Below are 25,017 nucleotides of genomic sequence, written 5' to 3'. Positions count from 1 at the left end.
GAGATTGGTCTATAATTCGTTGGATTGTCCAAATTTTTGTCTCCTTTTGGTAAAAGTTTTATATATGCAGTGTTAAGGTGGCTAGACATTCCCGTACCCCCTAACATTTTATTAAACATACGTGTCAGCGTTGGTGATATTTCCTCCTTTAGTACTTTATAGAATTCCCCATTGAACCCGTCAGGCCCCGGTGCTTTATGTATACTCAGTTCTCCTATTGTTGTTTGCACTTCCTCTATTGTGATGTCCGCGTTCAGTCTAGTCAGTTCGTCCTCGGTTATTTGTGTAAGTCCTAATGTCTTTAGCCACTCCCTCCCTCCTTCTCTATTTTCATCCCCTTTACTATATAGTTTGGCATAGTATTCCCCCAAGATCTGGTTGATCTCCTGCAGATTCGTCGATTTGGTCCCATCCTGTCTTGTCATACTAGCTATTAACGTCAACGGTCGTCTTCTCTTTGCCAGGTTAGCCAGCAGTTTACCTGCCTTATTGCCAAATCGGTGCAAGTCAACCTCCTGCTGAGACCTTACTAGTTCTTCTCGTTTTCCTACCCACATGTCAAACTCTTGTTTTGCTTCCTTCCACTCTTCTTTTGCTTTTTGGGATTTGTTTTCTAGGTACCTTGTGTATTTCTCTCTCAAACTAGTGCTTGCCTCCTGGTAATGTTTTTGCGTCTGTTTCCTGATTTTGGCTACATGCCCCATCAGTCTCCCCCTTAATACTACTTTTGCTGTTTCCCAGAATAGCATTGCCTCTTCCTCGTGCCCGCTGTTAGTGCCGCAATATTCCTCCCACCACTCCTTTAATGTTTTAAGAAAATCTTTATCTTTGAGTAAGAATGATGGAAATCTCCATATATAATCCGAGCCCCTCTGTATTCTGTCATTTAAGTCTAAGGTCACCGGGCTGTGGTCGGATATAACCATGTTCTCTATGTCTACATCCTTGACCCTGTGCCAGAGTCTTTGGTCTACTAACATAAAGTCAATCCTTGACCATGCTTCGTGTGGGTGTGAGTAGTGTGTAAATTCACGTTCATATGGGTGTTGCGTTCTCCAACTGTCCTGCAGATTTGTCTTCCAGTTATTTGGCCATCAAACCCTTTGTATTCCTACTCTGCCTACCTTGTTCCTTGCCATACCTCCTATCCTCCTCTTTCGAAACTACTGCATTAAAATCTCCCCCCACTATCTTATTTGGGTCTACATCCACTCCCAATTTGTTGGTAATAAAGTCAAAGAAGGCTTTTTGTTCGTTATTAGGGGCGTATATATTGTGTATGCTAAACTCTCCCTGCGGGCTAGTTAATTTGATATGTATGTACCTCCCACCATCATCACTGTCTTGGGACACTATTTCGTGAGTAAAGTGTTTGTTTATTAAGATCATTACCCCTGCCTTCCTTCCCTGGGATCCTGACCCGACTACCGCCCCCACCCATAATTTTTGCATACGAAAAAAATCCCCTTTTTGCAGGTGGGTCTCCTGCAGTAGTGCGATATCTACCTTCAGTCTTTTAAGGTGTCGTAATATCATCATGCGCTTATGTGGAGACCTCAAACCTTTTACGTTCCAAGTGACTAATTTAACCATTATCCCAACATCTCGGGACATTTATGTCGCTATATGTTCTAACTTGTGTGTGTCTTGGCGCCTTTCCCTGGTCTTTTCCCTGCCTTAACTCCGCTGCGTACTGACAACTATGTATTGCCTGGGCGCAACCTTGTGTCCCCTTCTTGGCATTAGCTATAAACCTGTTGGCTACCCCCCCAACTGCCCTCAGTTTTCTTTCGGTGTTCTTATAGCGTTGCTTTCCCTGAACCCAACTATTCAACCTAAATCTATGGTCAACTAACAACCCCTCAACTGTCCCCCCCTTTACAATCAATCGTCTCGTCACTTCCATTTTGTATGTGATGCTCCTGGCTCCGCAATCCCCTCTCAGCCTACTGATTCACATTTACATATGGCCTGTCCCCCATTGTTCTGTTATCTAACACACCAGAGCAAGGCCTTCCTGGTCAATAACCGTGCCAGCATACAATACCCCCTCCCTCATTGCCCATACCTATTATTTGTTACCTCTGGTCTCAATTTCACTTCACCTCCCATCAGCATAAGTGGCCTGGCTACCAGAAGAGCGATTTATCAGTAGATACTAAAAAGAGAGAAACCCGGTCCCCCATAGATGTTAGGATCCCCTACACCCCCGATGGGGCAGGGAACCTTGGTCCATATAGATTGAAGAGGCGAGGGGAACTGAAGAGAAAAGAAAGGAAAAGCCTACAAGAGGGGGGGGGAAAAGGGAAGAGGAAGTAGGAAGTGGAAAAGGAAGTGGAAGAGGAAGTAGGAAGTGGAAAAGGAAGTGGAAAAGGAAGTAGTAAGTTGAAGAGGAAGTGGAAAAGAAAGTAGGAAGTGGAAAAGGAAGTAAGAAGTGAAAGAGGAAGTGGGACAGGAGGTGAAAGTAGGAAGTGGAAGAGGAAGTAGGAAGTGGAAGAGGAAGTAGTAATTATAAGAGGAAGTGGAAAAAGAAGTAGGAAGAGGTAGATGGGATGGTAAAGGAAGTGTAAGAAGTGGAAGAGGCAGTATGAGGTGGAAGAGGAAGTAGGAAGCGAAAGAGGTAGTGAAAGGGGAAGCAGGAAGCGGAAGGGGAGGCGGAAGAGGAAGTAGGAAGCGGAAGCAGAAAGTAAAAATGCAATAATAAACAGTAGATGTTACTCATCCCCTGCATTCCGTCAGTCCCCTCTCTCTTGGGCCCCTCAGTTCAGTTCAAAAATATCGATTCTTCTCCCTGTAGCCTCTCTCATGGCGCTCCCCTCTTCTGGCCTCCAGGCCAACGCGACGGCGATCTCCTTGCTTTTGGACTTCCTGCATGTATCTCCTTCCCCTCCATCCAGTCGTTCCGGCCCGATGCCCGGCTCTCCTCCTCTCTTCCTTGCCGAGTATGTTGCCTCTCCAGGAAGTCCTCCGTCTGGTTTCTGTTCTCCATCTTCTCCATCCATCTCTCCGCCTCACTCAAGTCTTTCGTTGCAAAAAGAGATCCATCACGTCTTGTTACTCTCAGTATTGCAGGATACAGCAGATAAAATTTTATGCCTTTACGATACAGCGCGGTACAAATCTTACTAAAGGCTTTCCTTTTGCATGTAACCTCTGCCGAGTAGTCACCGAAGATCAGCACTTTATGCCCTTGTAGAGACAGTGGGGTCCTCCTTCCTCTAAACGCTCGCAGTATCTCTTCTTTGTTTTTGTATTCCAAGTATTTTATTATCACTTGGCGCGGCCTGGCTGGTCCCGTCACTCCCGTGCTGTCTTCCTTCCCATTTGTTCCTCCTGTGCCTGGACGCTCTCTTACAGGGCCCACTCTTTGCGCTCTTTCCACCCTGCATTTGTGCGTTAGACCTAGCGCCTTGGGGAGCTCTACTTCACATATGTTGTCCAATTGCCGCATGCTTATAGATTCCGGCAAACCCACCAGCCTTAAATTGCTTCTTCTGGAGCGGTTTTCCAGATCCTCTAGTTTGTCTCTCATGGCCTGGGATCCCTCCACCATCTCCTGCAGCTGCCCCTTTAATGCTGCCAGCTCGTCCTCTGTGTCAGAGATTCTTTGCTCCATCTCTGACATCCTGGCTCTCTGCTGTGCGATCTGTTCTTTTAAGGGTGCTAGCACTGCCCCCACCATAGCCTCTAGAGAGTCTTTGATCTTGTCTGCTAGGTGCACTGCCACTGCTCCAGCCAGACGGTCATAATCAATTTGCAGGCCTGGGAACTGCTCGTGCTGCTGGGCTGTCTGCTGCTGGGCTGTCTGCTGCTGGGCTGTCTGCTGCTGGTGCTGCTGGGCTGTCTGCTGCTGGTGCTGCTGGGCTGTCTGCTGCTGGTGCTGCTGGGCTGTCTGCTGCTGGTGCTGCTGGACTGTGCTGCTGGTGCTGCTGGACTGTGCTGCTGGTGCTGCTGGACTGTGCTGCTGGTGCTGCTGGACTGTCTGCTGCTGATGCTGCTGGACTGTCTGCTGCTGGTGCTGCTGGACTGTCTGCTGCTGGTGCTGCTGGACTGTCTGCTGCTGGTGCTGCTGGACTGTCTGCTGCTGGTGCTGCTGGACTGTCTGCTGCTGGTGCTGCTGGGCTGTCTGCTGCTGGTGCTGCTGGACTGTCTGCTGCTGGTGCTGCTGGACTGTCTGCTGCTGGTGCTGCTGGACTGTCTGCTGCTGGTGCTGCTGGACTGTCTGCTGCTGGACTGTCTGCTGCTGGACTGTCTGCTGCTGGACTGTCTGCTGCTGGTGCTGCTGGACTGTCTGCTGCTGGTGCTGCTGGGCTGTCTGCTGCTGGTGCTGCTGGGCTGTCTGCTGCTGGTGCTGCTGCGCTGTCTGCTGCTGGTGCTGCTGGACTGTGCTGCTGGTGCTGCTGGACTGTCTGCTGCTGGTGCTGCTGGGCTGTCTGCTGCTGGTGCTGCTGCGCTGTCTGCTGCTGGTGCTGCTGCGCTGTCTGCTGCTGGTGCTGCTGGACTGTCTGCTGCTGGTGCTGCTGGACTGTCTGCTGCTGGTGCTGCTGGACTGTCTGCTGCTGGTGCTGCTGGACTGTCTGCTGCTGGTGCTGCTGGACTGTCTGCTGCTGGTGCTGCTGGACTGTCTGCTGCTGGTGCTGCTGGACTGTCTGCTGCTGGTGCTGCTGGGCTGTCTGCTGCTGGTGCTGCTGGGCTGTCTGCTGCTGGTGCTGCTGGGCTGTCTGCTGCTGGTGCTGCTGGGCTGTCTGCTGCTGGTGCTGCTGGGCTGTCTGCTGCTGGTGCTGCTGGGCTGTCTGCTGCTGGTGCTGCTGGGCTGTCTGCTGCTGGTGCTGCTGGGCTGTCTGCTGCTGGTGCTGCTGGGCTGTCTGCTGCTGGTGCTGCTGGGCTGTCTGCTGCTGGTGCTGCTGGGCTGTCTGCTGCTGGGCTGTTTGATGCTGGTGCTGCTGGGCTGTCTGCTGCTGGGCTGTCTGCTGCTGGTGCTGCTGAGCTGTCTGCTGCTGGTGCTGCTGAGCTGTCTGCTGCTGGTGCTGCTCGGCTGCCTGCTGCTCGTGCTGCTGGGCTGTCAGCTGTACGTGTTGCCGAGCTCTTTGCTGCTCTCTCAGCTGCTCCCCCTCCTCCTCCTCCATCCTTCCCCGCTCACCTCCCTGCACACCGCCGCGGCCCGCGGCCGCCATTTTGCGCTCCATGTGCACTGCTTTCTCTGCAGCACCCTGCTCCAGCTGTCTGCCACCGCTCCGGAGGAGGTACCACTCCATGCACGGTCACCTCCCGCTCCTCGCCTCCCCTTCTCCGCCTCCTCCCCAGGCCGTGGGGCTCCTATAGTCGGTGTGTGGGGCTGAGGAACGTGCGGAGCTCTGTCTCCCGCGTCCTCACACCACAGCGCCGGAACCGGAAGTCGACAAAGTTCATTTTAATCAATATACCTTGGAATCATAAGTTCCCCAATTGGATGTGTTTAAGAAAAAAATTTTTTTCCTGTACTGAGATAGTTATATATATTATATGTCCCTTCTATGTACTGTATACTTATTTTTTTTTTTTTTTTTTGCTTCCTTCAGCCCAGGAGCTGTGGTGTGATGAGACCATGTCCCTGTAGAGTCTGACGCATCCATTACACAGTACACAGCAGGGACATATATGCAAGATTATCTCAGCAAAGAAACATTTTTTATTTATTTATTTTTAATCTAATTGTGGAATGTATTATTATTCCAATATCTATTTAAATAAACTTTAAAATTAACTTTATTCATGGAGAAAACCCCTGTGAAAATGTTTGGCCACCCCAGTGGTCCACTGAGCACCTGTGCTTGGTTTGATCAGTCATTCTATGCTGAGCCCAAATCTTTGCTGGAAGATGATGGCTGTGTTATTGTGACAGTGGTGGGCGTGGACCCACTGTGCCACAAGTTCGAGGGGCCTGACTAAGTTACTACCTCGTCTTCACTTTAGCCTCTGATGGTGACTTTAGGCTTTTGCTGGAATGTAGCAGCCTGTACCATTCCAGGGCAGTGCCCGATTCTGCAGCAGCTGACCCAAGGGGTCAGGAATGCAGATACGGACTAAGGTACAGGCAAAATGGCTGGAACAGACTTGCAGGCTGATACAGACTGGACATTAGGTAGTGCAGGACAGATGGTACAGACTGGACTGCAGGTACTAGCTGATACATGGGTACTGGTATGCAGGACTGGAAGGGCTCAGGCTCCGGAACACAGGACTGGAACAAGTACTAGGGACCTGACAGTTAGCTAACGTACAGACTGACTGACAAAAAACGTTGCTCATGCACCTCCCTAAGGAGGGGAGGGTGCCTTAAGTACCTAGCATCTTCCAGCCACTGGCTGGGGACACAAAGGGGCAGTGTGGGCATTCTGTTAAAGAGGCAGGAAGTGCATACACTTGCGCCCTTAGCATGCTCCAAGGAGACCAGAGTGATGTGCAGAGGGTTGCAGCGGGGAACGGAGCAAGTCTGTATCCTTGCCTGGTGGATCACAAGGATGCCGACGGCATTACAGTTGTTATATAATGGTATAATTAAAAGCACCAGCTGAAGACGCAAAAAATGACAAAAGTGCAATTGTTTGTGGGTTGGGGTTTTTTTTTATTTACAAAGTTCTGAATTTTTTTTTCAAAACTATAGATGTTTGGGAACTACGAACTCGTGATGACCTGGGGAACATATTACGAGGTCAGTTTTACCATATAGTGAACATGGTAAATGAAAAAAAGAAAACCCAAAAACAATTGTGCAATTAAACTTTTTTTTTTTTGCAATTTCACTGAACTTGGAATGTTGTTCCCATTTTCCAGTACAGTATGTGACAATGAATGTTGTTTGTCAAGTAGAACTCGCCCTGCAAAAAATAAGCCCTCATATGGCTATATTGACAGAAAAATAAAGTTTATAGCTCTTAGAAGAAAGGAAGGAAAGAAAACAAAACGGAAAAACGCATGAGGGTGAAGGGGTTAACATCGGCAAGTGGAGTTCTGTTCTAACCACTCAACTGGTGTTGCAGAGTGCCGAAGGATTGACATGACGGCTTGGGGTCTGCTGAAGACCCCTGTGCCTGTCTTTTCAGCTGTCGCAGCACAGTAGAGTCAATGCAGAAAAAGCGATAGAAACAACGTGTCTGCCCCAAAATGGTAACAATAAAAATGTGGGTTCAGGGCGCACAAAATACACCCCCCACACCTCCATCCACTGAAAACGTTCAAGTGTTGGAAAACAGTGTCACAATCAAAATACAGTTATTTACGATATTTAGTTTACACATTTTTAATTTTTTTTTTTTTACAATTAAAAACAAACAAAAAAAAACTATGCATGTTTGGCATGACCGTAATCCTTCTGACCTGGAGAATCCTATCTGCAGTTCACGTTTACTGGGTATTAAATGCTATAAAAATGAAACCTTAAAATCTAAATTACAAAACAGGAAGTCGTTAGAGTAGGAAGGGGTTAAAAATGTTCTTGAGATCTTTCTTGCCTTGCTTGCTCCTTTTCTATTGTAGCTAATTTGGTTACTTTGTCCAGATTGTTTAGCTCTTTATATTTTTTAAAGCACTGCCCAAGCGTTTGTTTTGTCCAGCACTGGAGTGGCTCTTTAAATCCTAAGTCCCCGCCCCCTGTCATATACTCACCTTCCAGCGTCTTCACTTTTTACTGACGCCGCTCTGGTTCCACGGCGTCATCTTGTGAATCATTAACTTCTCACTGGTCGGAAGTCAGAAGTTAAGTCACATGATCTCAGTGCATCTCTATGAGAGCCAGAACGAGGCTCTCATATAGATGTATTAAGTTGTGACCTCCGGTCCTCCATGAAACACTGGAACTGGCAACAAGTCACCGACCGACCGGATCATTGGCGATAGAAGGTGAAGCCGGCAGAAGGCGAGTGTCAGACAGGGGCCAGGGAGCAAAACACCCCTATAGCAGAGCAATAGAAAAAATATGACTGTCCCAATGGCAGGAAAAGTTGAACTTTAGCAAGACCAATTCTTTCTATAGATATAAGAATTTATACTGTGGTAAAAAAAAAATATTTGAGATCAGATACAACTATAAAATAAAAATAACTTGTCATGTGAAAAATAACCTGCAAATATGGAGTTAATCTGCAGGTTAATAGCATGCTAAATCTGCATGGCACCTGTATTGAGAGCCTCTAATGCTGAGCCGGCTGTCAGCCATTGCCTGAGGCGTGGTCACAACCTCCACTCACTATACACTGAGCGGTGACTGAAAGCCCACCAGTGCCACCATGGTGACTGAAAGCCTGATAGTGCCGGGAAGAATAAAGTTAATTTCTTCCCGATAGCGTGGCTCTCAATGCGGACATTGGGCAGGATCAGAGCACTAGTGACCTGCAGATTAATAGCATTTTTTCACATGACCGGTTCCCTTTAAGTGTTTGTATGTGGCTGTCTTGTGGCTGCACGACCTTCAGTGATCATGGTCCGTTTTTGGGACTCCGTTATTTTTCATTACTGTAGTTCTCTAACATTGAAGTGTGAAATGTGTGGATTTCATCACTTTACTGGAGCACCGCGTCTGTGGTGATAACCATTGACAAAAAGCTGTGTTGTTTGTTGATTTGTGGTAATTAATACTTGTGTAAGCTGCTGACGGACGTATATTATTAGGGTATGTGCTGATGAATTTAGGCAGGTGTCACCCCTAGTCGTAAGCAGCAGGTGTAACTGAGGATGATCTGTCACAGCCACCGGCAGCTTCTTAATTCCCAATAACAAATAGGGGCCCAGAAGCCATGGTACAGCTAAGAATTGATATTCATTGCGGCAGGTTAATAACGTCAGCCAGGCCTCTAATTTGATTTTCTCTGCACAGCATCATTAAATCTGACAGGTTCCCTTATAAAACCGTCCCACTGTTGTGCCATAACTGGTGATTTCTTAATCATATTTGGAAAAGAACAGAGGAATTAATAAAACCGATAACTAGATCAGCTCAAACCTTTGTTCATGGGTAATATGAAGTGCTCCAAGCCCCGTGTGTGCGGGAGAGTATGGATAAAGGAGCTGCATTTCTGATAGCATGAACAAGTTGTCTGCAAAAGTTTACAATACGATTGGATACCGGAGTTTAATTTTTTTTTTTATGGATGTAATGGAAACCCACAACAATCCATAAAGGAATAAGCTATTGATATCTATAGCTAAGAATATGGATACGATGATATTGTCAGTAATTACTGTGAGCTGGAAAGTATTAATTACCGTTAGCAGCATAAACTGTACAAGATCCTCTGGATAAAAAAAAAAAAAATTACAGGCATATTTTGTTTTTGTTTTTTTTTTACTTATTTTTACTGACTTCTGGCAATTTCAAAGATTTGTCATTCTTAATTTGATACAAAATGCTTGGTTCTCTTAATGAACTTGGGACATCTTCATCTTTAAGCTGCCATGTACCACTGCAGAAATGTTCCTCAGTCAGGGGCTGGCGTACACATCTGCGTGATTTAATGACTTATCGTCATGCATAAGGCTTTGTTCACACAGTGCATCTTTGCAAACCACAAAAATGCAGCGTTTTTGGCCCTAAAAATGCACAGAAACGCACCCTTGTCAAAATCGCATCAAGAAACGCGTTTTTGCCATGTTTTTACTCCATTTTGCCCAATGCGTTTTTTTAAGACAAATCTATTGACTCGAAGGGCTCAAAAACTCTGGAAAAACGCAAAAAGAATTGACATGCTGCATCTTCAAGAACACAGCCAAGATGCTGACAAAAAAATATGCCCAGTGTGGACAGCAAAATCGAATCTCATAGACTTTGCTGGGAGAAGGAAATGCATGCATTTAGGTGCATCTTTGTGACTTTATAAACACAGCAAAAGATGTCCTGTGTGAACGTAGCCTTAGGTGGTCTTGCTTGGTCACCCCCTGACCCACCTCAGCTCTGCCCTGGATTCTGACAGTTAGTGGAGCTGCGTCAAATTGCCAAAGATGTGAGTTTTGCAAAAATCCCTCAATATTTTAAGTTGTTTTAAGCCAGATTTCTGGTAAAATATTGTTAAATCTTGTCCCCAATTATTATTAAAAAAAACTATATGGGTTCAGTTTAGGCTTTTTTTTTTTTACATTCTTTGGTAACCGCCTAAACTATTCACTAACATATCACAATTTTTGTAGCAAGTAAATAAAGGTCTAGGTGTAGATCGAGCCAAAATGTTAAGGTCTTTTGTTAACTTTTTTTTTTTCTAAATGGTTGTTTTTGGGTTTTTTTCAGGTCAAAGCACCCAGGAACCGAAATGGCAGAAGCAATGACGACAGTAATATCAAAGAAGCCATGAGTTCTCAGCGCAGCAGCTCTCATGACTGTCTCAGTGATGTAAGTATTTTTACATCGGGGATCTTTCTCGCACCGCACTAGTTACCTGTCTTTGCCACCATTTTACACAACCATTAACATTAATAATAATTAAAGAAAATACACTTTGGTACAAGCAGCCTAAAAGCAGTTCATATAAGCTGCGTTTATTGCATTAAAGCTTTGGTTACAAGCACTGAAGTCATGGTGGTAATTACTTTTAAGTCTCTGTCTGAGCTTTACCCTCAGGGTTATATGGCTACCGTGTCAATCCATTGAGACAGAATAAATTCCTGTTAGTCTCCACTATGTGTTTTCTCTATCCAATTAAAGAAGTCCTATTAGCCGGTCAAAAGTGGCCAATATTTGCTCATAATATAATCCTGCTGCTGAGCTAAATATTGTTTATTTTATTTTTTTTAAATTCCACCATATTGTTCTAGAGACTTGATTGTTATTACTTGGTGAATATTTTTCTGCTCTTTACATGGAGGTATTGCTCGCAGTATTTTCTAGGATTGTATCTTTTGGCTGCTCTACATAGTTACCCTATAACACTCCCTTGGCAAAGATCTAAAATAGTAGCACTAAATAAGAAAGCCCATGTCTCTGAAATCACACAGTGGATTTTAATTTAAAAATGGTAATATTCAGGGAGAAGCGAAAATAAAATAAGAGCAAAAACTGACCACTTTTGATCCGGTGACAGGCTTTTTTTAATACTACAGTTACACATCTGTTTCCATTTTGCATCTATCAAAAACAGACCATTTTCCTCCCATGTTTCACTTATATTGCCTCCTTTTTAAATCCGTGTTAGACGGGTTTTTTTTTCTAAATTGTATTTAAAAATGGAGAAGGTAAACTGTTTGTGTTTTTTTCCCATTGACACTTGTCTTCCGTTTTACATCCATTTTTGTTGAATTTCCATAGACTTGAATGGCCAAGGCTGATCCTCAAAAACGGATTAAGTATAGGACTTGCACTGAATTTCACAAAACGACTCACTGATCTGTTTGAGGTTCTGTGGTTTCTGTCAGCAGGTTTTCGCTATGTAATTTGAGAGCAACATATGTAGGGGAAGAGAGCCTGATTCCATTTACTTGACTGCTTGGTGTAGTTTTGATAGAATCCCTGTTTTCTCTGTTGTAGATGTAGTAGTGGTCAGAATGCTGAGCTTGGATATAAGCTGCCCACACCTCTTATTGGCAGCTTCCTGTGTATACTATACATTGTCTACAAACTGCCAATCAGTGCTGAGGGTGGGGTTATACAGATTGTCCTCACTTCTTGGCATTCTAGTCCTCTAATGATAATCTCCTGCTGATAAAGTACAGATTCTATTGAAACTACAGCACACAGATAAATCACATATCCCTGCAATCAGGCTCTCTGCCCTTACATTTGCTGCTCTAAGAATAAATAGTGTAAATCTGCTGACAGATGGTCTCCTGTGATTTGTGAGTGGTGCTTTAATAAAAATCGTGAAAACAGATAACATTGCCAAAAACAACAACAACAAAATCTAAAATACATATAACCCAAAAATCTGATATTAACGGTTCATAAGTTATTTCCTGATGGCTTCTCTTTCAAAGTAGACAAATGAGAAAACCAGATGTATAAAAGAAGCTGGAGCAGTAATGGTGATCAATTACTGATCATATCCACTGGAGGCATTTCTCTTCATCTACTGCAAATACAGACCAGAATGTGTAAACCAAACATTGTTGCTGTGGTGAATTCTTCCAAATATTGCACCACCAAAACATGACTGCTATTCTCGTGTGGTATGAAAGACAATTCTTTGTTCAAAAACCATGCTGTGTCGGCAGAACCATAGAAGAAAGAATATCATAATCACGGACAGATTTTTCAAAGTGTTAAAAAAATGACCGTGAGCTCTGCTGATCACGTACAAGGGTCCAGTTATCAACCCATTTATTGCATTGCTGAAATATTGGGACTATGTGCCAAACATCAGCTCAACACTAGTGTGCTGGAAATCTTCAGTTTGCACAGACCGATGCATGCTTTATAAAGTATAATGCTAGTTTATATTTATATTGTTTATATGGAATCGCTAGAAATATATACCGGATTTTTCGGTTTATAAGACACACCGGATTAGAAGTTGTACCCCAAATTTAGAGGAAAAAAAAAGGTGTAAAAAAATCCTTTGGTCTCTTACTGGGGAGGATGGCATTGGTGGTGCAGCAGGTCGATGCTGCGATTGGTGCGGCCGGCGGGTGTCCCAGATGCTGTAAGGTAGGCAATTTCCAGAAACTCTCGGCGGTGCGGGCTTCAAAGAAATGGCGCCCGTAGTCGGCGTGTGCGCAGATTTGAGCTCAATGACAAGCCAAGATCTCATCTGTGCATGCGCTTTTTTTTTTTTCTTAAGTCCACTGGCATTTGGATCATTGGGCTGGAGGCAGCGCATGCGCAAATGAGATGTTGAGCGGAGAGCTCCATCTGCGCACGTGCCGCTTCCGTGCACCATTATTTGAACACCGCCAATTTTTTCAAGATGCTTCCTGCCTCACTTTCCTCCGTACAGGCCCCAGCACAGCACCTGCCTCCTGTGACCCCTTCCCATCACCTCCCGGTAATGTGCATTCGGATTATAAGGCGAACCCCTCATTTTCCTCCCAATTTTTTAAGAAGAAAATTGCGTCTTAAAATTCAAAAAATAAGGTAGTTTAATTCTATTAGGCCACAGGCCTTCCCTTCTGATCCTAATCTAGTTTCTCGGCTTGTATTTTGACTGCTGTTCTTTAGTAAAACCTTATTAATAATATACTAAGGTATCAAAAATATAGGAACCCATGCACTGGTCTACATGTTCCGACAGGTTATGCCTAAGTCATGGCCAACAAAACATTTCTGTCACTTTCTGCAGTCGTCTTATTGTGAACTATGGAAGATCAACCTTCCCCTTATTCTTGGCTAAACCATGATAAGTTGTGTTAGTGAGGGAGAAAAGCAGTTACAAATCTCGCAGATGAGTTTGGCCACACTTGATAATGACATGAAAAATCACAATTCCTTTTGACATGTTAAAGACTGGTAGCAGAAGGCGGTATGAGTGTGGAAAGAAGTCGAGGAAGTAACATTACAGTCCAGACACAAAAAGAGGGTCACCTATACAGATACTAATGACTCAGAAACAATGATCTATACATCTTAGAAACTATATGTACTGGGATTGTTCTGGTGGCTTCGATACAATTTTTTTCTATAAATCTTAGAAAATGACAGAGTCTTCGAGTCCTCACATCAAGAGACAAAGACTTAATTTGAAGCAACAGTAAGATGGTTTTTGGAACCATAAAGGAGCAGCCCATCCTTCATATACAGTGAAGCCGGAAAAACAGGAAGAAGTACAGACCAGAAAGAGGGTAAACATCACCAACATCCACAGGAAGGAGAAAGCGAGAGGTCATCCTGCCCTAAACACATCTAGTTATATAGTGTCGGAGCCTCAAAAGCCAATCTTGAGTAGGGGTTGGGACTTTACCCCAGTGAATGATTTTGACCTGTTTTAAATAGTCCATTATATGAACAAATTTGTCAGGAAACGCATTAGGGCTTGTATGAGGGGAACACAAGGTGAGAACTTGAGAGCCCAGAAGAATATGGTGTGGACAGCACAGAGTCCTGCAATGATGTAGGGCATGATAGTGAACATATGGTGTTTACTGATATAACCGATTAGAGAAGTTTTTTGAATTGGTATAATTTGCATTGTGAATGTGTCAGAAGCAATGAAGGTATAATTCCTTCCCTGTGATTACGGTCGGTGGAATGATGGAATAAAAGTAAAGTCTTAGAAGACTATCTCTGCATTGCTGGACTTCTCCTACTTTTGGGATTGCAGAAATATTTATCCGTACACAGCAAGCTTTACGGTGATAAACAACAGAAAATATACACAGATCAGCCATAACATAGGAACCTCTGAACAGGGGACATCACATCAATTATCAGCCAGTTCTTGTGGTTACTGTTTTTCAAGTGGGAAAAGAGTAAGGATCTGAGTGACCTTCACGAGAAGCAAATTGAGATAACTATACGGCTGGGTCAAAGCATTCCCAAAACGCCATCTCTTGTTAGTGTACCCTATATGCAATAGTTTGTAATAAAAGCGTCTTGGGAATCCATTGCTTATTAATGTGCGTGGGCTACTGTCGCACTATTGTTGAAAAGGTATGGCAGGACTAGTCTGAGTGCCCATGCTGACCCCTGTCAGCAAAAGTGGCTACAATAGGAATATCTTCTAATCAATCATGGGTGTTTTTAAATCATGTGGGTAACCAAATTCATGCATGTCCCTTACCTGAAGAAGAGATGGCACCTATATGCACTATGGTTAAAAAGCAAGCTTGCCGAGGGAGTGCGAGTTCCGGCATGGATGTTACCTTCACGTATAGCACCTACCTAAACATTGCTGCAGATCAAGTTGGTCATTCTTAAAAAGAAAGGCTTAAATTACATTAATAACAATTATTCCTCGTTTATCTCCAAGTTGTTGGTATGCAAACACATTTGTTCATTACTCTTCGTCTTTATTTTACTGCCAAGTTATTGGCTAAAATGAGATCTGGAAGCCATGAACAATGTCCAAAATTGTTAGACCATTCTGCAGAATCGGTACATTTTATGTGGACATGTCATAAATTGTAACATGTAATACATTTTGACAATATCCGTTTGAAAGTAAACTTTTGCATACATTTTTTGTCCCTTTTAATTTTGTTCATATTAGGTGTAGAACAAATTTGTAGACCCTTACCCCCATCGTTCAAAAGATTGCTGAGAAATGCACAGCTCAGGAGGCAAGAGAACACAGAGTGGAGAACAGGTTCAGCTTAAGGGCTCATTCACATGACGGTTCCGTTTTGTCCTGGTCAGTTCCTGTTTTTTAGTGGACCTACTGACAGGACTATCTTTTCAATGTCTTTTGTGTAGGATCAGATGGCACACGGAAGCACTTCCGTGTGAATCCGATCCTACAAAAAAACATATCGGATGCCGTGTGTCCGTTCTGTTATTATGGAACATGTCCTATTCTGTTCCGTAATAACTGACTGTGACTCAATACAAGTCAATGGGTCTACAAAATCCCCGGAAGCCACACGGGTGCCCCTGCAGTCTGTGTCCTGCTCCCGAACCAGCCCCACGGCTGCCCGCACTGCAGTGTGTCAGCATCTGCCGCGCAGCAGTGTCAGCATCTGCCCGCACCAGAGCAATGGAAGGAGAGTTACATGCAATCCAGGTTATCTGGCCAGATGCTGGTCCCCATATAATGTCTATGAGAAACAAAATCTGAGGCAAAGGGGTAGGAGCAAGCGCTACATACTCACTGATCACCGGCACGGCTGTCACACTGCTCCCGTGGCAGTTCTTTGATCTCCCAGAGCCGGCCGCTCATTAGGCTCATACATATTCACCCCTCCCCCCGTCTGTGATTAGTAACAGTCAGACGCGCCCCCACGCTGAGTGACAGCTGTCTGACTGCAACCAATGACAGCCACTGGTGGACAGGTCTATATTGTATAGTACAATAAATAAATAATTTAAAAAAATAGCGTGCGGTCCCCACCTATTTTCATACCAGCCAAGATAAAGCCTCACAGCTGCTGTGTGGTATTCTCAGGCTGAGGAGACCTACGTTATTGGGAGCCCCCCAGCCTAAAAATATCAGCCAGCAGCTGGACGGAATTGCCGCATCCATTATATGCGACAGTCCTGGGACTTTACCCGGCTCATTCCGATTGCCCTGGTGTGGTGGCAAATGGGGTAATATATGGGGTTAATACCAGCTGTGTAATATCACCTAGCATCAAGCCCTGTGGTTGTGATGTCACAGCATCTATCAGATACCTCGACATCACTAACCCAGTCAGTAATAAAAAAAAATACACATTTTTATTTGAAAAAACACTCAAAACTCAACCCAAAACATTTCCTCTTTCACTAATTTATTTCAAAGAAAAAAAATCTGGGTCCGTTGTAATCCAATAAGGGGGTCCCACGACGATCCATACTCTCTGTCCAAGTCAATGATGAACAGAATGTTCCCCATTGGCTGGGAGATCAGTGCAGTGACCTGAGCTAACATCATTTGGCCAGCCCAGGTCACCGCAGGGCATGACCAGTGCTGACTTCAGGAGGTTAGCTAGGTACTTTATCTGCAGTGATGAAGTCCTGCACTCCTGACGTCAGCGCTCATCACTGACTTCCAATGTCTGACGTGTTCACAAGCAAAGTATCGCGAGCGGCCCGTGACTTCACCACTAGTCACAGTCTCTGGCAGCTCGAAAGACTTGATGTGAGGCTTGGAAGTCATTGACGAGTGCTGACGTCAGGTGTGCAGGACTTCATCACAGCAGGTAATGAACTTTGCTAACCTAATGTCAGCGCTCGTCATCCCCACAGCTGCTTACACTGCAGTGCAAGCAGCTGCGGGGCTGGAGGGGAGCCACAGACTGCAAGGGCACCCGATGGAAGCCACATGGAAGTGCTTCACTGCCGCTTCTGGGAATTTTGCGGACCCATTAACTTGTATTGTGTTACGGTCCGCAATTACGGAACAGAATAGGACATGTTCCATAATAACGGAACGGACATACGGCATCCGATGTGGTTTTTTGTAGGAACTGATGAACACAGAATTGCTTCCATGTGCCATCCGATCCTACACAAAAGGCATTGAAAAGATGGTCCTGTCAGTAGGTCCACAAAAAAACAGGAACTGAGCAGGACAAACGGAACGGTCGTCTGAATGAGGAAGAATCTGCTGTTTACTATGCTTATTTATAAAATATATCATAACACAAACTTTAATAAAATGTATTTGTGGAAAACTTAGATTCTTTCAAGGGAAGATAAACATGAGAATAAAATTGGTAATATTACCAGCTCTCCTTCAATGTGTATAGGATATAAGCCTCAGTTCAACAGAAGACCGTGATCATGCATAACCCATAGCAAGGGGAATGAGTGGAAAAATGTTCCAGATCTTGAAGATAAAATTATCCAATTTATTCCAATGTTAAAGGGTTATTCCCAACTCCAAGATTCTATCCAGATATGCAGTAGGTGTAATATCTGCAAATAGCTCCAATTAGAAATGTAGTATACTTCTTCTTTGATAGCCATGTTACTTACATCATGTGCAGGGCATTAGAGTAACTTAGGTATTCATGATTACAACTACACATTTGGTTAGTTCCTACTGTGTTTCCCCGAAAATAAGACCTCCCCCGAAGCTTTACCCGAGTTTTCAGGGAAGCTTAAATATAAGACATCCCCTGAAAATAAGACCTAGCTGCGGTCAATAATGAAGTGTCATGCACGGGTGAAAAAGTTAGACACCGCAGGACACTTCATTATAGACAGCGGAGACCCCCGAAAGAAAAAGACCCCACAGTCATACTCACTAGATGCCGACTGGGAGCAGGTGAGCGAATCAGGGTCCTGCAGCGTAACACACACACACACACACACACACACACACACTACAGATCGCATACACACATGCTATCTGATGTGTGTGTGTGTGTGTGTGTGTGTGTGTGTGTGCTATCTGATGTGTGTGTGTATGCTATCTGATGTGTGTGTGTTTATGTGTATGCTATCTGATGTGTGTGTGTGTGTGTGTGTGTGTGTGTGTTTGTGTGTCTATATGAGTGTATGCTATCTGGTGTGTGTGTGTCCATAAGAGTGTATGCTATCTGGTGTGTGTGTGTGTGTGTGTGTGTGTGTCTCCATATGAGTGTATGCTATCTGATTGTGTGTGTGTGATCTGAAGTATGTGTGTCAGCCAGACACAGGGGAATCGTGCAGCACACCTGCTGGGAGATCACAGGAGGTTATGGGAGCCATACAGACTCCTGGGGCTGGTAAGTATGACGATCCTGGGAAGGGGGGGGGTCTGCTTTTTGTGGGGGGTAAACTTACCCCCGACCATGTCTTATCGAGAATAAGACACCCCCTGAAAATAAGACCTAGTGCTTTTTTCAGGGCAAAAAAAAATATAAGACAGTGTCTTATTTTCGGGAAACAGGGTAGTTGTCGTAACCATGGAAATCCAAGGCACTGTAATGCCCTTCATATAAGGTAAGTGACATACAGTGCCTTGCGAAAGTATTCGGCCCCCTTGAATTTGTCAACCTTTACCCACATTTAAGGCTTCAAACATAAAGATAAAACAATTTAAATTTAATGGTGAAGATTCAACAACAAGTGGGACACAATTGTGAAGTTGAAATTTATTGTTTATTTTAAACATTTTTAAAAAATAAACTGAAAAGTTGGGCTTGCAATATTATTCGTCCCCTTTAAGTTAATACTTTGTAGCTCCACCTTTTTGCTGCGATTACAGCTGAAATTTGCTTGGGCTATCAGTTTTGCACATCGAGAGACTGAAATTCTTGCCCATTCTTCCTTTGAAAACAGCTCGAGCTGAGTGAGGTTTGATGGAGAGCGTTTGTGAACAGCAGTTTTCAGCTCTTTCCACAGATTCTCGATTGGATTCAGGTCTGGACTTTGACTTGGCCATTCTAACACCTGGATACGTTTATTTGTGAACCATTCCATTGTAGATGTTGCTTTATGTTTTGGATCATTGTCTTGTTGGAAGACAAATCTCCGTCCCAGTCTCAGGTCTTTTGCAGACTCCAACAGGTTTTCTTCAAGAATGGTGCTGTATTTGGCTTCATCCATCTTCCCATCAATTTTAACCATCTTCCCTGTCCCTGCTGAAGAAAAGCAGGCCCAAACCATGATGCTACCACCACCATGTTTGACAGTGGGGATGGTGTGTTCAGGGTGATGAGCTGTGTTGCTTTTACACCAAAAATACCGGCATTGTTTCCAAAAGGTTCGATTTTGGTTTCATCTGACCAGAGCACCTTCTTCCACATGTTTGGTGTCTCCCAGGTGACTTGTGGCAAACTTTAAATGACACTTTTTATGAATGCGTTTGAGAAATAGCTTTCTTCTTGCCACTCTTCCATAAAGGACAGATTTGTGCAGTGTACGACTCATTGTTGTCCTGTGGACAGACTCTTCCACCTCAGCTGTAGATCTCTGCAGTTCATCCACAGTGATCATGGGCCTCTTGGCTTCATCTCTGATTAGTCTTCTTCTTGTTTGAGATGAAAATTTGGATGGACGGCCGGGTCTTGGTAGATTTGCAGTGGTATGATACTCCTTCCATTTCAATATGATCACTTGCACAATGCTTCTTGGGATGTTTAAAGTTTTGGAAATCTTTTTGTACCAAATCCGGCTTTAAACTTTTCCACAACAGTATCACGGACCTGCCTGTTGTGTTCCTTGGTTTTCATGATGCTATCTGCACTTTAAACAGAACACTGAGACTATGACAGAGCAGGTGCATTTATACGGAGACTTCATTACACACAGGAGGCTTATATTTATCATCATCAGTCATTTAGGGCAACATTGGATCATTCAGAGATCCTCAATGAACTTCTGGAGTGAGTTTGCTGCACTGAAAGTAAAGGGGATGAATAATATTGCACGCACCAATTTTCAGTTATTTATTTTTAAAAAAAGTTCAACATAAGCAAAAAATTTCATTCAACTTCACAATTGTGTCCCACTTGTTGTTGATTCTTCACCATAACATTAACATTTTAATCTTTATGTTTGAAGCCTGAAATGTGGGAAAAGGTTGACAAATTCAAGGGGGCCGAATACTTTCGCAAGGCACTGTAGCTAATCAGGAGAACTATACTACATTTCTGATTGGAGGTATATGTTAATATTATTTTTATTACATCTAGTACTTATTGAGATAGGATCTTGCAGATGGGAATACCCCTTTAAGTTCGAACTCCATCATCACAACCAGGGCTGTGGAGTCGGAGTCGTGGAGTCTGAGTCTGAGTCGGAGCTCATTTTGGTGGAGTCTGAGTCGGTATAAAATGCTCCGACTCCTAGAATATATAATAAATTGGGGACAGTAGTGCAATGCAGAATGTGCTGAATATTTTACTAAATAATATTTAGTATAATGCTTATATTTAAGTGAAAAATGTGTTGTAGTACAATGTGAACATCAGACATTTAATTATTTTTATGTTACAATAATCAAGATATTTGGATAGAACATAAAATATTTATTGGAATACAACTTTAGAACACAAAAAACTAATACATTTGTAAATATGTAATACAATATGTAATACAATATATATATATATATATATATATATATATATATATACACACAAACAAGATATATACGTAATCTACTGTATATTACATAGTGTATTACATATTTACAATTTATTAGTTTTTTGTGTTCTAAAGTTGTATTCCAATAAATATATTTTATGTTCTATCTAAATATCTTGATTATTGTATCATAAAAATAATTAAATGTCTGATGTTCACATACACATGTTCATGTACTACAATAAATTTTTCACCTAACTATAAGCAATATATGTAGGAGCCGGAGCCGGAGTCTGAGTCGGTGCAAGAGAAATTGAGGAGTCAGAGTCGAAGGTTTGGCTTACCGACTCCACAGCCCTGATCACAACGAGTATACAGACAATAAAAACCAACATGTTGCAAACACCACATGCGTTCCTATTCAAGTTAGATACCGTGACGCATGCTGCACTTGTAACATGTTGGTTTTTGTTCTGTCTGTATACTCGTGATGATGGAGTTTTAACTTAATATTGGAATAATTTGGATGATTTTATCCTCAAGATCCAAAACATTTTTCACTTTCCCTCTTGCTACAGATGAACATAAGAACATTCACCCATGACTGTTGATCATTTGATAGACATGCCATGTTAACAATGAAAAATGCTATGTGTAAACCAGGATGTTTTTGCCAATGAAAGCTGGAAGCATATCTGAAGAAGAAATTGCAGTAGCAGTCATTGTCCATGATTTTTCCAATCCGCTTGCAATATCATTTACGTTTTGCAGTTTATATCTTGAATGTGCATTCTGTCCTTTTTAACCCCTTCAGCCCCCGGGCACTTTCCGTTTTTGCGTTTTTTTGCTCCCCTTTTTCCGAGAGCCGTTTTGCAGTTTTTCCACAGTTGGAATATTTTTGCTGTTTTCCAGTACACCATATAGTAAAACCTATGGTTTCATTTAAAAGTACAACAAAAAACAAGCCCTCATATGGCAAGATTGACGTAAAAATAAACATTTTTACGTCAATCTTGTCATATGAGGGCTTCTTTTTTGTTGTACTCTTAAATGAAACCATAGGTTTTACTATATGGTGTACTGGAAAACCGCAAAAAAATTCCAACTGTGGAAAAACTGCAAAAAAAGTGTGATGGCACAATAGTTTTTGGGATGTTTTATTCACGGTGTTCACTATATGGTAAAACTGATGTGTGGGTATGATGCCTGAGGTCGGTGCGAGTTTGTAGACACCAAACATGTATAGGTTTACTTGTATCTAAGGGGTTAAAAAAAAATTCACAAGCTTGTCCAATAAAAGTGGCGTATGTTTTGCGCCATTTTCCGAAACCCGTAGCGTTCTCATTTTTTTGGGATCTATGGCTCAGTGACTGCTTATTTTTTGCGTCTCCAGCTGACGTTTCTAATGGTACCATTTTTGATTGCCTGTTATTGCATTTTGCGCAAAACTTGCGGCGACCAAAAAACGTAATTTTGGCGTTTGGAATTTTTTTGCCACTACGCCGTTTACCAATCAGATTAATTGATTTTATATATTGATAGATCGGGCATTTCTGAACGCGGCGATACCAAATATGTGTAGCTTTATTTTATTTTTAACCCTTTAATTTTCAATGGGGGGAAAGGTGGGTGATTTGAACTTTTAGGGGTTTTTTTAAACTTTTTTTTTTTTTATGTTACTAGTCCCCCTAGGGGGCTATAGCGATCAGCAATCCGATCGCTCTGCACTATCTGCTGATCATAGCTATATAGCTGTAAATAGCAGATACGGTCACTTCCTGCTTCACTGGCCTCCGGGCCGAGTGAAAACGAAAGTGACTCGTCGTAGCTGCAGGCGTCATCACATGACCCTGTGCTACCATGGCAACCACCGAAAGTCACGTGATCACTCACGTGACTTCCGGTGTGGTCGCGGTAAGTGAAAATCATGACCGCTCGTATATACATCTCGCTGCCAGACTTTGGCAGCAAGATGTAAGGGGTTAATGTTGCGGGAGGAATGCGATTCCACTCGTAACATGCAGGCACACATGTCAGCTGTTGAAAACAGCTATGTGCGCGGATCGCCGCATACTGCCCGCGGCAGGGGGGCGGGGCTTAACGTCACACGCTCCATGACGGATATATCCGTCAAAGGTCGTGAAGGGGTTAAAGGGAATTTGTCACCAAGTTTTTTCCTCCTAATCCAAGAGCAGCATAATGTAGTGAGTGATATGGTGATTCCAGCTATGTCACTTACTGGGCTTTTAGGTGTCACTTACTGGGCTGTTTAGTGTAGTTTTGATAATATCCTGCTGATTACACAGTGATTTTATCATTACAGAACTACTTGGCCTCCTGTGCTGGGATATAAACCTCCCCATTCAAATAACTACTAGATTTGAAGCAAAAAAACAGTAATTTTATCAAAGTGACAGCAAGCAGCCACACAAGTGACACATTGCTGGAATCAGGATCTTGGTTTCTACATTATTCTGCTCTCAGGTAGGGTAGCAAAAACCTGGTGACAGATTCCCTTTCAGGATTTCAAACCCTAAACTATTCATATGCGAATATAGCGCTTTCAAAGACAAGTCCAGGAATACCTTTACATGGCCAGTCTGTTCCTCTGTTACTGAGAAAACAGCATTTCAATTAATATGCAAATAGCTATGGTAGATCTGGAGCCCCTGTCACTCCAGCTCTATTCCCTGACTCTTTCTGCTTAACTGACAGCCTCTATGCCAGAGGTTCCCAACTCCAGTCCTCAAGGCACACCAACAGTGCATGTTTTCAGGATTTCTTTAGCATTGCATGGGTGTTGGATTCAGCACCTTTAATTAAATTATCACCTGTGCAATACTAAGGAAATCCTGAAAACATGCACTGTTGGTGTGCCTTGAGGACTGGAGTTGGGAACCTCTGCTCTATGCTGCATGACTTCAGGAAACGGGGCCATCCCTCAAGCAACACTAGGCGGCACTAGACAGGATATATAGATATAGTGACATATGCTTTAGCGCTACAGCCTCCTTTTGCATATCAATTAAAACACTGATTTCTCTGTAATAGAAGAATGAACAAGGTAAAGGTATTGCTGGACTTGTCTTTAACCACCTTGCAATTTTCTAAGGCATATGAGGGCTTGTTTTTTGTGGGTCGAGTTGTACTTTTTAATGACACCATTTATTCTACCACATATTGTACTGGAATGTGGGGAAATTGCAAATAAAAAGTGCAGTTCCACAATTAAAAAAAATTCATAAATTTGTAAAAAGAAAAGAATTGCACATTTGTCGTCATTTTCTGAGACCAATAACATTCTCATTTTTCAGGACCATGGGCTGCAAAAAAAGCTTTTTTTTTTTTTTTTGCCTTCTGAGTTGACATTTTTAATTATACAATTTTTGGGTAATTTAGATGTTTTGATCGCATGTTATTACATTTAATTGCAGTGTTGCGGTGATCAAAAAAATCCATAATTTTTTTTCTTGTTACGCCCTTTATCAATCAGATTCATTTATTTTATATTTGGATAGATAGGCATTTCTGAACTCAGCGATACCAAATATGTGTATTTTTTTGTTTGTTTTTATTTTGCAATCCAATATCTTCCTCCAGAGAAATCTTTGTTTTTTATTATGTAAATGATCTGTTAAGATATCTGGGCCGAACATAGGTCCAGCACTCAGCCGGCGTTCACAGGAAGTGCGTCATGACAGACACAGGGGTCATCAGCTGTCCCCTGGCTGTCATTACAACTCAATCCCCTATCACGTCACAGGGCCGTGAGTGGGGAACGACGTGCTCCCCACCAGCACACAAGTCCTGCTGTCATAGATTGACAGTGGAATTTAAGTAGGTAACCAGCACATGACGACTCTGCATAAAAGCAGTGAACATGACCTATTACATAGCAGTACATCATAGGTCGTGAAGGTTTTAAAAGAGCTACTTGCGTATAAAAATTGTTTGGGTGAAATCCTGCTGACAGATTCCCTTTACACCACGAGCAGTTCTGGGTGCATATTGCTAATCCCTGCCTACCGTCCCTGTATACACTAGCATAGATAAAGATCTTTAGAAAAAGTATTTCCAAAGATCTTATACCGTATCCTAATGAGCGCGGGGACTAGTCCTCTGGACGTTAGTTCCCCTGGCTAGTCGGCTCCATTAGCATGTTAGCACGCCCCTGAGCGTGTGCTATCATGCTAATTAATCTGCAGTGTCAGAGGATGATCAGCGGGTCTGTTTTTCATTATTTGATTATGTGCATGGCATCATAAACTCTTAAGATTGCCAAAGGATTTTCAGTGGCAATGAAGTGCCCAGTGTCAGAATGCTGGGTTTTCATATTAAGCCATGGGTTATTCGGTAGGACAATGTCCCCAAACATGTTTCAACAAGCATTCAGAAATGGATGGAAACAAAGCTCTGAAGAGTTCTGAAGTAGCAGCAATGATCTGGATCTGAGTCCAATTGAATATTTCTGG

At 43.1% G+C, this 25,017-nt stretch overlaps 1 protein-coding gene across 10 annotated transcripts in view; it reads left to right on the top strand.

The window, feature by feature from the left end:
• Positions 1 to 25,017, top strand: part of FBRSL1 (fibrosin like 1) — a 792,546-nt gene that overhangs the window by 402,268 nt on the left and 365,261 nt on the right. For all 10 annotated transcript variants that reach the window (XM_075321861.1, XM_075321929.1, XM_075321892.1 and 7 more), the window contains one exon: positions 10,256 to 10,357. In XM_075321861.1, coding sequence (XP_075177976.1) covers positions 10,256 to 10,357 — 102 coding nt within the window. The remainder of the gene's footprint in view (positions 1 to 10,255; positions 10,358 to 25,017) is intronic.

This window comes from Anomaloglossus baeobatrachus, chromosome 1, assembly GCF_048569485.1.
Source record: "Anomaloglossus baeobatrachus isolate aAnoBae1 chromosome 1, aAnoBae1.hap1, whole genome shotgun sequence".
Classification (NCBI taxonomy): Eukaryota; Metazoa; Chordata; class Amphibia; order Anura; family Aromobatidae; genus Anomaloglossus; species Anomaloglossus baeobatrachus.
The sequence above is the reverse complement of the archived record's forward strand: the minus strand, read 5'-3'. Positions and strand labels throughout refer to the sequence as shown.